The sequence below is a fragment of the Amblyomma maculatum genome, chromosome 5, assembly GCF_055883805.1.
Source record: "Amblyomma maculatum isolate TAMU_Amacu chromosome 5, ASM5588380v1, whole genome shotgun sequence".
NCBI lineage: Eukaryota > Metazoa > Arthropoda > Arachnida > Ixodida > Ixodidae > Amblyomma > Amblyomma maculatum.
The window spans coordinates 135,248,847-135,263,805 of NC_139348.1; the positions used below are offsets into that span (position 1 = coordinate 135,248,847).

Below are 14,959 nucleotides of genomic sequence, written 5' to 3' on the forward strand. Positions count from 1 at the left end.
TTAGTCTAGTTTTGTTTAGTTATCATTCTTAATGTCTCTTAAATCTTGCACTTGTTACTGTTGTGAAGGTAGCTTTGTTATAGGCCTGTTGAAGTAAGCATGCAAAACTGAGGAGGAACAGGGTATAGATTCAGCTTCCACATACAGTGTTAGCGACCAGTGAAAAACTCTGCCAGGTACCGTATTCAAAATGTGTTTTTCATAGATTTACTCACTTTCTTCTAAGTGGGCAAAACATCTTCATAGTTAAGCTACTGTCACGATAACTATGCAAATACCAGTTGCATACATATGAGTTACTTTAAATACTCAATCTTGACAGGCTGGAACTTGATATAATTTAAATTTTTGCAAATTTGAAATTTATAGTGGTTTAAAAGTTTATTTCGCGTCATCTGCCACTTAGCTTTGCTGCATAGTCAGGTTGAACCATGCTGGCGCTCTAAAGAGACGTTTACGTGTTCTTCCCGAGAATTGACGGCCCTGTGCATTCTTGTACGGATATGGATTCATACTCTTGCCGCCCCGCCGTGATGGTGCAGTAGTTTAGGCGCTCAACTATTGTGCCCAAGAATACGAAATCTCATTCCGGCCGCGGTGGGCGTTTTTTGATGGAGGCGAAAAGCAAGGCACCCGTGTGCTCTGTGATGTGAGTGCATGTTAAAGAACCCCAGGTGGTCAAAATTTCCCGAGCCCTCCACTACGGCATCTCTCATAGCTTGAGTCGCTTTGGACCGTTAAACCCCACAAACCAAGCCAAGCCATTCCTTCGCCATCCTGCTCGCTCTCCCAGCTGTAGTGTGGTGCGCACCGGCTAACACTGCCATGTATTGTTTTGTGCCACGCAGAGCGACGTGTCGCTGATCCATGCACTCATCGTGTTTGGGGCTGACGTAAACCAGCGCAACCAGAAAGGGGAGACAGCGCGGCATCTCGCGGCCGTCTCCAAGCTGGGCAAGAAGGACATTGTGCTGTACACGCTGCACGCGGTTGGGGCACAGCGCTGTGACCAGGACCGCACCTGCAGCGACGGCTGCAGCCCCACGGGCACCTTTGACGGTGCGCCCCCCGACAAGCCAGACTTCCTCCGCTCACCCCGTTGTAAGTCTCCCACTTCCCCGTGAGCAACCTGGGATCTCTGTCACAGTATCTCTTTGACACTCATTTCATTGCTGTTAGTGACATATGAGTTTGCATTTTCCATATTCCGAGTTTGCGTCGTTATCGAAAGTGTCATTATCTCCGTGACCTCGAGTCATCTGGTTGGTGGAATCGCCGGAATTGGTCGTGGAGGCAACTAAGGTGCCATCCGGTTCCGGCGTTTCCACCAATCAAATGACTAGGTAAGGGAGATAGCGACACCTTCGATAACTTAAACACAAACTCGGAATACAGACCCTGGCTACCTTTTACTTCTATATTTTTATTTAGCTGTTCTAGTTATCGTTTGTTTATTATTACCTACGAATTCTCACGGAGCCCTTTGGAGAGACATAAAGGGGTCAGGTATAAAAAGAATTGAACTAATTTTAATAAAAGCAGTTCAGATATTCCTTAGCCCGACTGAATGGGGAAGACTAACAAAATACATTCACTAGGAAGTATAAAGCATGCACTAAAGATAAAAATTGTTAAAGTAGAAAACTGTACGGCAGAAGTGCGACATAAAATATGTTTATGCGCTGCTCTCCATGGCAGACAAAGAAATGGCCGTAACACTGCTTCATCTTCAGGAGTGAATTCCATTCTTCAGTTTTATGGCAAAACGATGAAAGCTGAAATACATTTGTGTTTTTGCCAACAGACTTCCTGCAGCTGTCAACTCTCATTAGCTTGCTTAATTTTTGCAGCCCGTTTGTTCGATTCTTTTGCTTTGTTCTTGTCAACATCAGTATGCAATGGAAACGCTCTGGTTAATCCAAACTCCACCAATTCCAACAGATTTTTGCTTTCTTTATCGCATTATTAACATATTGGCTGTAAAATAAGAATTTGAATGTAACCACCCTTCAAAACCGATGTAGACAATATTTTTCATGCCTTCAGCAGCTTGCTTGCCTGCCAGCATCCTTCGTCTGGGAAATGAGTCTTTTCGTGTGCTCAGACAAATGAACAGGCAGCTTGTTGCAATTTCACATTAACTTGGTGTCGTGCGTTGTTCGCTGAAATAATTATAAAACTAACTACTTTGCTTTCACTTCGGAAAATTCTAGCATCACGGGCAGCCAACCATCAGAGTGTGAATGTCATTGCCATGTGGGTGCCTGATCCTGCCCCTCCTTGATGTTACTGATGACAAAGGCATTTAAACACATAGTTACCAATGAAAGTCACAGCATTCTTAAAACTATTTAATCCTTATGGCCATATGGCTGTGGTTGGCTAGAGGTTGATGAGTAATTACTCCCTTATTACAAACGGGCTCCAACATTTGGGAATGCCTCTAAACATTAGACCGTCTCTCGTAGCTTGAGCTGCTTTGGGACGTTAACCCCACAAACCAAACCAAACCAACCAAACCACAGTTGCTAGCTAGTGCTTGTGTTATCTGTCTCCTTCCATTCTCCCGTCATCACGCTGTTCGTGTTAAGCTTGGTTCACTGAAAAAGCACGTTAATGACTGCAATTGACTCTTGGCTAAGAAAAATAAAAGGGATAGAGGACTCATCTGTTTTCATTCTTCATTGTTTTCTTGCCACTTGCCAGCTCACATATTCGGTGTGTATGATCTGAGCGATGCATCCAATGTGTGCAGTGTACGATGAGCTGATGGGAGCATCCATTGTGCGAGAGGCCGTCCAGCGGCGGCTACAGGAGCGGCGCGAAGGGCGTCCGCAGCTGCGCAGCCGTGTGCTGTGCTTGGATGGGGGTGGCATCCGCGGCCTCATCATCATACAGATGCTGGTCGCCCTGGAGGCCGTCATCGGCCAGCCCATCCTCGACTGCTTCGACTGGGCCGCTGGCACCAGCACGGGGGGCGTCCTGGCCCTGCTTCTGGCACGGGGTGGGCAGCTTGTTATTTTCATTTTAACCCCATAGTGTGACCGATTTCCAGGCATTGAAGACATCAGATAAATGTTGTGAAATTTTCAAGACCTTTGCACTAATGGTGCCTTCTCTGCAAAAACAAAAAGAGGAGATTTTATAAAAAATATATAATTTGCATATAAATAAATTTAGGTAACACTGATGAATTTTGAAGCTGTAAGCATGATAATGAACTGTGCGTCTATACACAGACACGCACTTTTATACAGAGAGCAAAATTCAGAGCTAAATAATCGCTAACCAGTGCAGTTTTACAGCCATGAAGTTTTAGGTCATGTTACTGTTGGTTGCAGCTTTTGCTTGAATTTATGTTTAATTAAAATTCGTATGAATGAAGTTTCTTCAAGACTGCTTTCTAATGTGGGCACTGGGTTTGGACTGGTTCAGATTGAATGCCTGCAGCTGTGACTGATATGTGGGGAATCATTCTGGAGCATGCAGCCATCTTTATTTTAATGTCCTGATGCATTGAGGGCATTATCGTACTGAAGCGTGCAGCAGGTGTCCAAGCACACACCGCCGTCCTCGGCTTCTGCAGCATGAAAGATGTGGGTACGGTCCGGAGCAACCATTTGAATGGTGTGATCGCTTGCAGGCAAGACACCCCGCCAGTGCCTGCAGCTCTACTTCAGCCTTAAGGACAAGGTGTTCACGGGTACACGGCCGCATGACGCTGACTCGCTCGAAAAGTTCCTCCAGCGAGAGCTTGGCGAAGACACCCTCATGACAGACATCAAGCACCCCAAGTGAGCCTCTGGGCTGTGTCGAAGGGGACTCCTCTCATTCTATTCCGCTATTTGCGATGTGGTTTGTAATTCATGGGCTGAAGCCATTGGCCAAAAAAGTAGGGCTGCTTGCTTGAAAATCACACACATGCAGTCTATCAGTGGACAGACAGAAAATAGAAACTTCCTTAAGTAAAGGCAAGCACATAGGCATCGTTCTGAGTAGGCAACTCAAACGTCTCTTAGAGGAAAGGTTGGAGGGAGTGGAGGAAGATAAAAAACAGGCGGGGAGGACAGGGCAGAGGGCTGCTGTGTGCAAAGGCATTTTCTGCTAATTGCTATATTTAAAGAGGAGAGGAAGGACACTGAAAATAAATTAATCCATTGGTGCCCACATTGGGTTTATCTCTGCAGGGGGCATGGTGTTCCCTCTTTGTAGTAAATTCCACCAGGGTATAGTGTTGCTGGTGATTTATTTCTGGGACTATGAAGGATTAAGAAAAAGTTTGTAAGTACATAACTGTTTTAAAGAGCATCCTGTGATATTTGCAAGTGCACTGCTACGGGCTCCTGTGTAGTCCATCTTAATCACCCCTTGTCCGTGCTTTTCCTTCCTGTCGTGATGTTATATTTGTTTTTGCCAAGTTCGAGCAGTGCTTGCCTTTGTAATCCTGCAAAAACATTTCTAAATGAATTCGGAAAATGTCTATGGCCACGGAATATAAACAAGGTTGCTGGTGATGTGGGTGGCGACAGGTTGATGATCACGGGTGTGCTGGCGGACCGGCATCCAGCGGCGCTGCACCTCTTCCGGAACTACGATTCGCCCAAAAAGATCCTGGGAGTGGCAGAGGATGAGTCCGAATTCCCATCGTGCACACCACCGCACGGTGTGTATTGCATGTGTTGTGACAACAGGTGGTGTAGTTTGCTTGCCCGATGCAGGGCTCCGTGGCATCGGAAGAGAGTTTCCCGGTTACTTTAATTGGGAATGGTTTTGTTCAACATGTTTTCAGGAGGAATTCTCTATGGCTGACTAGATCTCAGATGCATAAACAAATATTAACAAATATTGTGTGTAAAAAAAGTATTAACAAATTAATATTATCAAATATTATATTATGCGTAAATAAATATTACCTTTGAAATACACCTAAATGCAGTCAAGAAGTTCACCAAATTATTTATTTGAAATCTTCTCCACCTGAGTGGTTCTCCCAAAACAGCCTGTTAGACATGCAGTAGCATTTACACCACAAAACAAATTCAAGAGAGAGTTCGATACATATGTCCTCAGTAATTTCTTTCTAAGTCTAGAATTATTGGAAACCCCAATGAGAAGTCAAGTGATGTGACTGATGTATCACGAGTGTGAAATGGGTGGTACTGTTTGTAATAGTGGCAAAGCTGCAAATTTTACCTCGGTGTTTAAACAGTACCAAGCATCTGTGATAACTCGCCGTGAACCTTTCCACGCTTACAGCAATGACACTCACGCTTACAACAATGATAGATTGCTTAGCTAAGCCTCGTTAACGGTTTGCAGAAATAGGCTTGCAGTTATTGATAGAGCAGGACATTCCGTAGCTCGGAGTGGTTAATTCAGGAAAGCATTTTAGTACTAGAACACGAGCCAAAAACAGTCATTGAAAATGAGATAATTCCCACTGTTGCTGCCACGCACTTCTGATATCATCTGTAACAGAGGAATGGGCTAGTTGATGTCGGCAAATATAATGGAACAAGCAGCTCCATAGCTTTCTCTCTTCGGTGTGACAAGTTTGCTTTCATCACCAAAAAGTGCTTTCCTACTGCGTCCTTTTCTTATGCGTGTATTTTTTCACTGGTGTCATGTTTGCTGGCATAGCTTCAGTTTTTTTTCTGAACTGTGCGATTGCGCGGCCTGCACGCACTTTGATATAGCTTTGCATCTGTTCAATGCGCTTTTGACAGTGTGAACTATGCCTAGCACACGTGTTGGCACTGCATCTTACATGCGATTGAAGGACAATTGTGTTAGGGTTTGAGGAGTAGAATATGATATCGGGCTAGCTGGTGCATGCCTTCAGACATGGGAAGGTTGTTTGAAAAATAGAAACACAAAATAGGGCACAGGGAACAAGTGCAGTAACTTTATTAGATGTTTGCCTCCACATATTTGAGGAAGGAAATTGAGCAAGCGTGGTAAGAAACATTCAACACTTGGGATGCAACAAGGCAGTATATCAGAGCACATTATCTAGAAAAGCTGATTTGCCTTCATATGCTGGTACTGAATTCTCACTAATGCATTGATGGAGGTGTTTTCATAAAAGGAAAGAAAAGGTCAACAAAAAGATTGTGTGTGCTAGGCACAAGTTGCAGTGTACAGAAGCGCAACTAAATAAGGCCTTCCAGATAAGAAGCATCAGGATACTACTGCATTGCCATCCCAGCGTTGTGTTTTGAAGCGGAAGTTTCACTACGCTAAGTAGAGCCGGTCTTCACAGGGCACTAAATTTGACCTTCAAATGACCTTGACCTAATTAAGTGTTGGTGTCCACAATTCCGTGGTGTGGACCCAAAAGTGTGCTGCACCTTCCTTTCCCCAAATTGTGACTTAAATGGAGAGGCAGCCCTGTTTTGTGCGATGTCAAGATGTCAACCCACATTAAAGGCCCACAAGTGGCCAAATTACTGCCACTGTGAGACCTCTTTCTCTCCTCGTCCCCTCCCATCTTCCATCTGTCAAGTCTGGCAAATAGTGCGCATTTCCTTTATTATAAACCAATGACCATGACCAGGTTAGGTGTAGGTGTCCACCTCAATGTGTTAGGCACCTTACTTTCCCAGAAACCTAACTTTCCTCCCTTCCCTTAGGGTGCGGTTCAGGCGTCCACAGAGAAAGTGTGACATACTGCGCCTTTCCCTTCCTGTGAACAAATTATTATTATTATCATTATTAAGGAAAATTATGAAAAACTGCAGATTGAAAAGGCAGTGTTACAGAGGCTATCACTGCAATGCTCACAGCTTTCACTCTATCACTAGGTTCAAGGCATGCTTAAACCCCCACAATCTTTCCTTGCTACATATGCTTGTGCTTTTAGCTCAGATGCTTGGCAGCAAACCTCGAATAAACTTAATTGCTAGTTGCACTCGTTTCATGTCCCATCTTGTTTTTGCATCCTTCACACTACCTTTCCACCTCTGAAAGGGTTGTGGAACAACAGATGTGGCCTGAGCAGATTGCATCATGTTCCCATTGCAGAGCAACTGGTGTGGCGGGCAGCCCGAGCGTCGGGGGCCGCGCCCACTTATTTCCGACCATTTGGGCGCTTCCTCGATGGTGGGCTCATCTCCAACAACCCAACCCTGGATGCCATGACGGAGATCTGCGAGTACAATGAGGCGCTCAAAGCAACGGTGCGTTGGAACGGCCTGTGCTTCTGCATCGGCCATTTTGCATCACTAACGAGAAACGAGAAGTTGCCAAAAGTGCACTGTCTTAAAAACGGCTGGTTAAGTCCAGTGCGCCAGGTTCGTAGATTCGTAGGCTTCCCGATAGGCTCTGTCCTATAGAGCTTTCATTTCTTGTGTTTGTGTCGTCTCCATACAAGTCCTAGCATACTCGGACGTAGCATTCGGCATGTGGATTTGTACCCAAGCCTGGCCCTGGCAAAACAATGCCCTTGAGATGTGCACTTAGGGTTTTTCTGACATTTGCTGTGGAAAGCGCCTTGCTGTACTTGTTTGTAAGCAGCAGATGAGTGACTTCTTCCTCGCCAGTATTTTTGTGTGGAAGGTGCATACATAGACAACAGGACACCTTCAAGTTATCAGCAGAGGCAGCAAATGGCATGGTTATATTGTAGTGCACACCCAGTTCATATAAAGCTGTTTGCCACGACATCGTGGTTAATGCCACTAATCCTTGGCTAGTCCGCCTGCAAGGTAATGCTAACGAGTGCATGGGGTTAAGCACTATGCCATGACTAAGGCCCCAAACTTTCTGCGGTAGAAAATTTGAAATGTTCCAGATTGTGAGCAAAGAATCTGCAAAATTCTGTAAGAGACATCGAATGATGCTTTAGAATTAACCTTGCACTGTGTCATGGAACATAGACGTAAGTTCAGGGTTTCTCTCACAACTTGTACCATGGAATAAAAAAAGGGTGCACTGCAGCTGAGTTAAACCAAAAACATATTGTCTCTCATCATGTGACGCTCCTCAAGACATCTTTTTTTCCATTAATTTAATTAATTACACTGAGTTAAGCAAAATTCTTGGCATCACTTTAGGATCACATGCATTCCATTAAGTTCCAACGAGGGACATGAAACAACCAATCCACTTTTTTGTGCATTATATCTCCTTTATGGCCCTTTCTTCAAGTCATTTCAAGAAGAAAAAAAACGCGATTGCATTCGTGCAGTACTGTATTGCAGCACTGTCAAATACGCTTCGAACAAACAAAGCGTACACACACATCGTCCTGAAGTGAGTGGCCGATGCCGCTATCAGCATAGTCTTGATAGTTTATCAATACATTTTTTCCCTGAACACTGAAAGCGTGCACAGTGATCTGCATTTTGCATAATTGATCTTAATTGACTAATTAAACAGAATACAAAAAATATGCCGAGGAGCATTATGTGATAGCAGGCAGTGCAATTGGTTTCATCCAGCTTAGGTCTCCTGCTTGTTTTCTAGATTGTCGCAATGGTTACAAATAAAAAAAACTGACAAAACCCAAGAGGTGAGGGGAACCTATAAATGTTTCCAAAGATACACATGGTGCTGGAAATTTTGCCAAGAACAAAATCGACCTACATGCAAATGGCGAAGGATTTGATACCAATCTCACTGTTCCAAAAGATGTTATAGTTGCTGTATTCACTATCGAAGGTGAAGAAGCATTCCGGTTACAGCATAAAGAGCGGCGAATTTGTTTAGAACTTTTTGCATAGAAAGCACCTGAAAGCATTAATGGTTTGCTAGTTGCACAGATGTGTATGTGCTCTCTGTCCAGGGCCAAGCAGACAAGGTGCGTCCACTGGGTGTCATCGTGTCCCTAGGCACGGGCAAGGTGCCTGTGGTGCCCGTCACAGTCATAGACATGCTCCACATGGGCACGGGCATTTTGGGTGCCGCCAAGATGGCCTTCGGGGCAAAGGCACTCGGCCAGCTCATTATCGACCAGGTATAACATCCCCCTAATGGACGCTCATTCTCGTAATGCTATCCGTCTGTCTGCGCATTCAACCCCGTAATGCCCAGTGCATCACATGCCATAGAGGGTATGAAAAATGTGATTAACTTTCCTTTCTGCTTGAAGAACTAGGTGAAGTTTGTTAATATAATTTAATGTACAGGGTCGTCCACTTCTAGCTATAACGCGGCCACTCCTTTCAAAGCAACATTGCGTCCAACGCAGGTGCATATCGAAGCAAAGCAATACAAGCACATAGGGACCCGGAAGTTGTGCTTCGCAAGGCCTGCCAATTAACTCTACAGGGTTGCATGGTCAGGCACAGTGGCGCTTTTGAAGGGAGAGAGTGTTACAGCTAGAAGTCGATGACCCTGTACTTGCAGAAACTGTCATTTACAAGAAATTTTTCGAAGAAGTTTCCCGCATAGTTTACGAAGAACTCGGCAAGTCTGCTTGAAAATAAATTCATTAAAAAGCTAGCCCTAGCTGCAACACAACTAGAATTTCTGCAGTTGTAATGCTGCTTTGGCAGGTGATCAGAGTTTTTGAGTTTTGCTTAATTTACTGAATAAAATACTTCAAAATTCTGCTTGAGCATTCAGGAATCGGCAAACTTGTCGAAGTTTAATAATATGATAATCATCTTTCTCATAATAAATCTCCCAGCTTTTTATGTTTCTGCTATGTGGGGATCATAAGCAGAGAGTTGATTACTTTTTTTTATTCAGCATTTTCAATGCCTGGGTAGGTTTGGAAACGAATGCATCTACTGCCAGCCACATGGCACACGAGGTGGTCGCATGCACCTCCTGCTTGGATTTAAACCACAGACAGCAAGATAAGCAAAAGCGATGATGAAGCCAAGGCATTGGGCACCGCCTGTTCCAAACGGCTTTCTGAAACAGCAGTTTGCGAGATCTTTTTCGCTGCGCCTCGGCTATTGCGATGCTGAAGAGGGTTTTTCTCAGTCTTGCCGTGGCGTGCACAAGGTTTTTACCAGTCCATATAGAGCCAGTTAACGCTAGTGTTTATTTGCTCCGCTCATCTTTCCTCCTCTGTTTCATTTTTCAAAGCCAATGCCACCGACAAAGCAAGACCGGGGTATGCGCCCTTAAAAGCGCTGTCACGCTAGAACTCGACGCCACTGTCATTTCAGCTGCAAGTAGTGCTGCCTCTCGTCTTATGTCATGGAAACACAGCTTTACAGCATTGCAGTTCTACCTTTGCCCAGTTGATCATCAGCTTTGGCTCTCACTGCAGGCTCTGCTGCATGACAGAGGAGACACAAATCAACTGGCAGCTGGGAGGAGAGAGGGGGGTGGGGGGAAAGCAGTGCAGTGAAGAAGCAGTACTTTGCTGGGGCACAGGTTCCATTTGTAATGCTCGGGCTGTATGCGATGGCGTTGCTGGAAAAATAACAGTTTAGTGTTCAGCATGTTTTTTGTTTCTCTGCCTCCTTGGCACTGCAGCTTCTCACTGTTACCATTACCGTTGCATGTCTTACAAGGCAGAACTTCCACTTTCACGTAACTCTGGTTCTAGGTTTCTTTAGAGCCACTCGCACGCAAAGAGGACAGGTGAGCGGCGATACTGGCATCAGCGATCAAAGAACACCACCAGCAAGCTTAAAAGACATGACATTGAAGAGAAACCGTAGAAAAAGTCGTTAGTATTTTGGCAAGTATTGTAGTGTGGCAAGAAAACTGCACTAGTGTCGAGACGAGTGATTTTTTTCTTGTTGTTGTTTGTTTCTTTTAGTACCCTCCGAGGCTTCTTACCACTGCCATTCACTTTCAAGCGCTGAGCACTGATAATGGAGCCAATTTCGCCCTTGGCATCAGAAGCTCTGGTGGTAGTACTTTTGTATCCTGTTTTCTCGCCAATAAATGCACTTTTTAATACTAGACGAACATCACTTTAGCATGAGGGAGCCACGGAATTCATTCTTATCGAAAACAGAGGTTGGAGAGAGTTGTCCTCAGGGCACCATTAAAAGTCGTTGCGCAGTGCTTTTTTTTTTTTTTTAATCTTCAAGCAGTCACCGAAGCACTGTTCCTTACTGTACACCCCCACTGTGCAACACAGGCTACCCAGGCCAACGGCCGTCTTGTTGATCGAGCCCAAGCCTGGTGCCAGACCATCAACGTCCCCTACTTCCGCCTCAACGCCCCCATCTCCGCCGATGTGTGCCTCAACGAGACGGACAACAAGCTGCTCGTTCGTGTGCTGTGGGAGACTCTAGTCTACATGCGGGCCCGTCGTGCCGAGCTTGACGAGCTCGCCGAACTCTTGCGGCCGTGAGAGCTGACCCAAATCGCCGCCACTCGCTGCAAAATCCCCATCTACGCACCACCACTACACCCGTACTGGTGCAGATTTTTGAACCAGAGACAGTGACCGGTGCAAGTCTTGTCACTTTTTTAACGCCGTGACTGCAAGGTGGAAGGCCAGTAGGGTGTGGCATATGGCTGCTTGGTGCCGAGCACAAGTTAGGAACGTTGTGACCGAGGGCCGGCCGGCGAGCGTGCTATGCACGCCCCCTTTGTGTGCGAGAATCTCCACAAAGGCTGGCCTCCCCAATCTGGCCTCTCCACAAGCTCCACAATCTCCACAAGCTGGCCTCTGGAGAAAAACCCGAAGTTACAGCTGAAAGGAGTTTGGGGGGTAAAGGCCTGCGTCATCGGTTCATGTCTGCTGAGCGAAAGCAGCCAGCTAGCTGACCACGACCGGTTACGCGTGCACCCAGGCACCACTTGTGCCTTCCGTTCAAATTATATAGTTTTTATTCTTAGCGTGTTATATTTAATTATAGAAAAAGTAACGTATTGCTCATTTATTTTACACTCTTGTCTCTCTCATGGCGTGGTGGGCAGCAAGCTACATGCTGAAACCTCATGCAGTAGGTAATAAAAGAAATTAACCGCCCGTTGTGAGTACGCAGAAAGTTTGTGTGTCCGCATGTGAGCACAAAGGTTACACGATGATAGACTCCCGTAAGATTCACTAGTTTCAGTTTGTTTCGTTATGAAAGTCACTCGTGTGATTCCTATATCACCTGCATATAGATGTGAATCATATTTTGTTTTGTTCCAAGTGCTCATTGTAATTAGCTGTCCTAATACTCGTCCATTTAAAAACGTTTGTACAGTTTGAATCCTATTTTTAGTCTGTGGTGTGAAAACAATCAGGTAATAAAATGCGACGCGATTGATTTAGGAATGCTACATAACGGAGTGGCATCCATGTGCTGTGCAATGTCAGTGCACGTTAGAGAACCCCAGGTGGTCAAAATTTCTGGACTCCTCCACTACGGAGTCTCTCATAGCCAGAGTAGCTTTGGAGTTAAACCCTACAAACCAAACCAAACTTAAGTTGTGGATTGAATAAGCACTGCACCATTTGGCATGTTTGTTTATGTGTATCCATTGATTGTTATGAGCCAGCTTTGTCATCCCATGAAATTCCACTACTTATGCAGCAAACTGCATGGTAGTGAGGTAGTACAGTTTGGATGTTGGCTAAACTTTCATGACATTCTGTTGCTTTCAACAGTTGGAGAACGGGAAATTCGCTCTGTTTGAAGGGCAATGACAGTTTGATGTTCATCCCAGACAAAATCCCTTCCAGTTACAAGTGCATTCTTGTATCATGTGTTGTCCTAAAGGAAGGCAATGACTACAGTACACTGGCAAGCCAGTCAAGAATCGTTCTGCATTTCATCCGTTTTTTGCTTACTTAACAAACGCAATTATATGTAACCCTTCTCTAGTTTAAAACTGAATTAGTAGTTTCGTGAGCGCTTGCAATGGATTCTAGACCCGACACTTTTTAATACCCAAGAATTGCTTGAACCACCTTCATTCCTTCAATCCTTGAAGCTCCTTCTTGGGAGCCTGAATTAGAGCACGTACTCGGTCTGGCAGCTTCACGACCGGCTGTTTTCTCGCTTCTCATTGTTCAGGAGCAAGGAAAGGGTAATGCAGGCAAGCAAAGTCTTGCCACGCTGTTTGCATGGTAAGAAATGCCACTTGCGAGCCCTTTCCCATCGTGTGATACTTCTTTCCCAATGTAATACATCTATTGCAATGTTTCGAGACGTTTTTGCGGTTGTGAGGCCGAAGAACAGTGCCGTCCAACAGCACAACAGTATTTCAGACATTGCCTAGCATAACAAGTAGTGTGCTCCAGCGTAGCTATAGGAAGGAGCCTTCTTTTTTTCCATTGTTTATACGAAGTGGCAGAATGGTTATTGCTTTGCCGCTTATTGTAGGCAAAACCTAAACTGGCGCTTTTTCTCGTATCTGTGTGAGGTCGCAACGCACTGCTTTCAGGGTTTTAAGGTGCTCATCGTAGTTCAACTGGAAGCTCTCAGCGAGCTAGTCGTTCAGTTGCAAGGGCTCAGTCAGTGTGACGTACCCCAGCTGTATTGAAAGCGAATTTCAAGAAGCATGTTCAGCGAATATAGATTGGTAAGCAGGGCAGTATTTTCAGGTAGTTGAACGCAAGCATGGTTGAGACAACGAGCGCTTGCCACTTCTGGCTTAGCTGCTACGCCGTCCTACTGCCAAGCGAGATCTCAGAATGTGTGCCAATGGGCTTTGGAGTGTCTGATCGATACAGCTGGTTTAGTTCGAATTATCCGAAAATTCGAATAATCGCGGTTTGAATTAACAGCTGCTGTGTGCTGAATTCCACTTTTTCTTTCTGCTTTCCCCACCCGCTGTACTGGGTTTGCACAGGTTTTTGGCAGGCCTGGGTTGCCTCTTGAAATATTGCCGAATTCTGTGCACACAATGCAATTTACTGCTTTCCCCGTAAGCAAATGTACAGAGAAAGGAAGTATTGGAAACTATCGATGCCTCTTGAAATCTGTACAAGCTTCTTATAATACATCTCAGTGCCTCTACGCTTTGCAAACATATTTGTGCCCTCTAAGGCACTTTAGGAATAGGTAGTTACATATATACTCACGGGCTATTTAAATGCCTATATTCTTCAGCCCTAGGTGGGCGCTCATCTTGTTACTACATTGTACAGACATGGCTCTCTGCATTCCAAGCATTTTTGCCTCTGGTTTTTTCCATATTATTTGTTTACTGTTACGTTGCAGTTTTATTGTTAGTAGTAAGGTTGTTCCAGTTTGCCCAGGGTTTTGCTTTTTAATGAAAGTTGCACTGGCATCTTACAAGGGCTCTCGCATTTCATAGACGATTCAGAGGGGCCATATGGGATTTGCATATCCACTTTTGGTCATGACATAGCTAGTTGTGAAGGGTGTAGCAGATTTATGAGAAAAAAAAAATACAAAATTGAAAGTGAAACAGATGTATGCTATATTTCATAGTGCGTTATACTTTGGACATTTACAGGAATCAGTTTGTGCACTAAGTTTTTCTTGTTTGTTTCCTCGACCATTCAGAGTTAACTAGGCGGGCTAAATGTGATAGGTTGGTCTGGCAAGGTTATTTTGAATGGATTTTCTCTTGAAGCTTAGCCTGCAAGGAAAACTATATGGAGAATATACAGGGTGCCGAGTGAGCTTCCCAGAATGGCAGTGCTATTCGGCATACCATAAGTGGAACATGCATATTGGAAAAGGCTTTCTTGGTGTGACCAAAGAATATACAAGAATCGCGCTGCAGGATAGGTTCTGCATGGCCATCAAAGACAGTCACTGCGCTGTCATATGTGCATTGTCTGCATGTTTGTTCGTTGAAACACGTACACATGTGTCTGATTAAATGCTGTGCAAAGCATTGCATGCATGGACCTACTACACGACACTACAAAAGAGGTTGCGACACTCTGAGTCTAGCACAAGGTTCTCTGTACACGTTTACAAAGGTCACAAAGCTAGCCATACAAACAAAAAATACACTAATACTGTTTTCAGAATTGCTCTTCAGCTGAACGCAATTCTTGCTACGAATCCCTGCTAGCGTGAAAAGCTTTTGTTTCAAGGGACAGTCTACTGCCGGGGACGAGTATAAAAAT

The 14,959-nt window shown here is 44.7% G+C and overlaps 1 protein-coding gene across 6 annotated transcripts in view; it reads left to right on the forward strand.

The window, feature by feature from the left end:
* iPLA2-VIA (calcium-independent phospholipase A2 VIA) overlaps positions 1-14,296 on the forward strand; it is a 35,278-nt gene extending 20,982 nt beyond the window's left edge. For all 6 annotated transcript variants that reach the window (XM_084604408.1, XM_084604410.1, XM_084604409.1 and 3 more), the window contains 7 exons: positions 849-1,101; positions 2,756-3,004; positions 3,644-3,794; positions 4,530-4,663; positions 7,024-7,178; positions 8,786-8,956; positions 11,051-14,296. In XM_084604408.1, the coding sequence (XP_084460534.1) occupies positions 849-1,101; positions 2,756-3,004; positions 3,644-3,794; positions 4,530-4,663; positions 7,024-7,178; positions 8,786-8,956; positions 11,051-11,266 (1,329 nt within the window). In that variant the 3' untranslated portion in view covers positions 11,267-14,296. The remainder of the gene's footprint in view (positions 1-848; positions 1,102-2,755; positions 3,005-3,643; positions 3,795-4,529; positions 4,664-7,023; positions 7,179-8,785; positions 8,957-11,050) is intronic.
* The last annotated feature ends 663 nt before the right edge of the window (positions 14,297-14,959 follow it).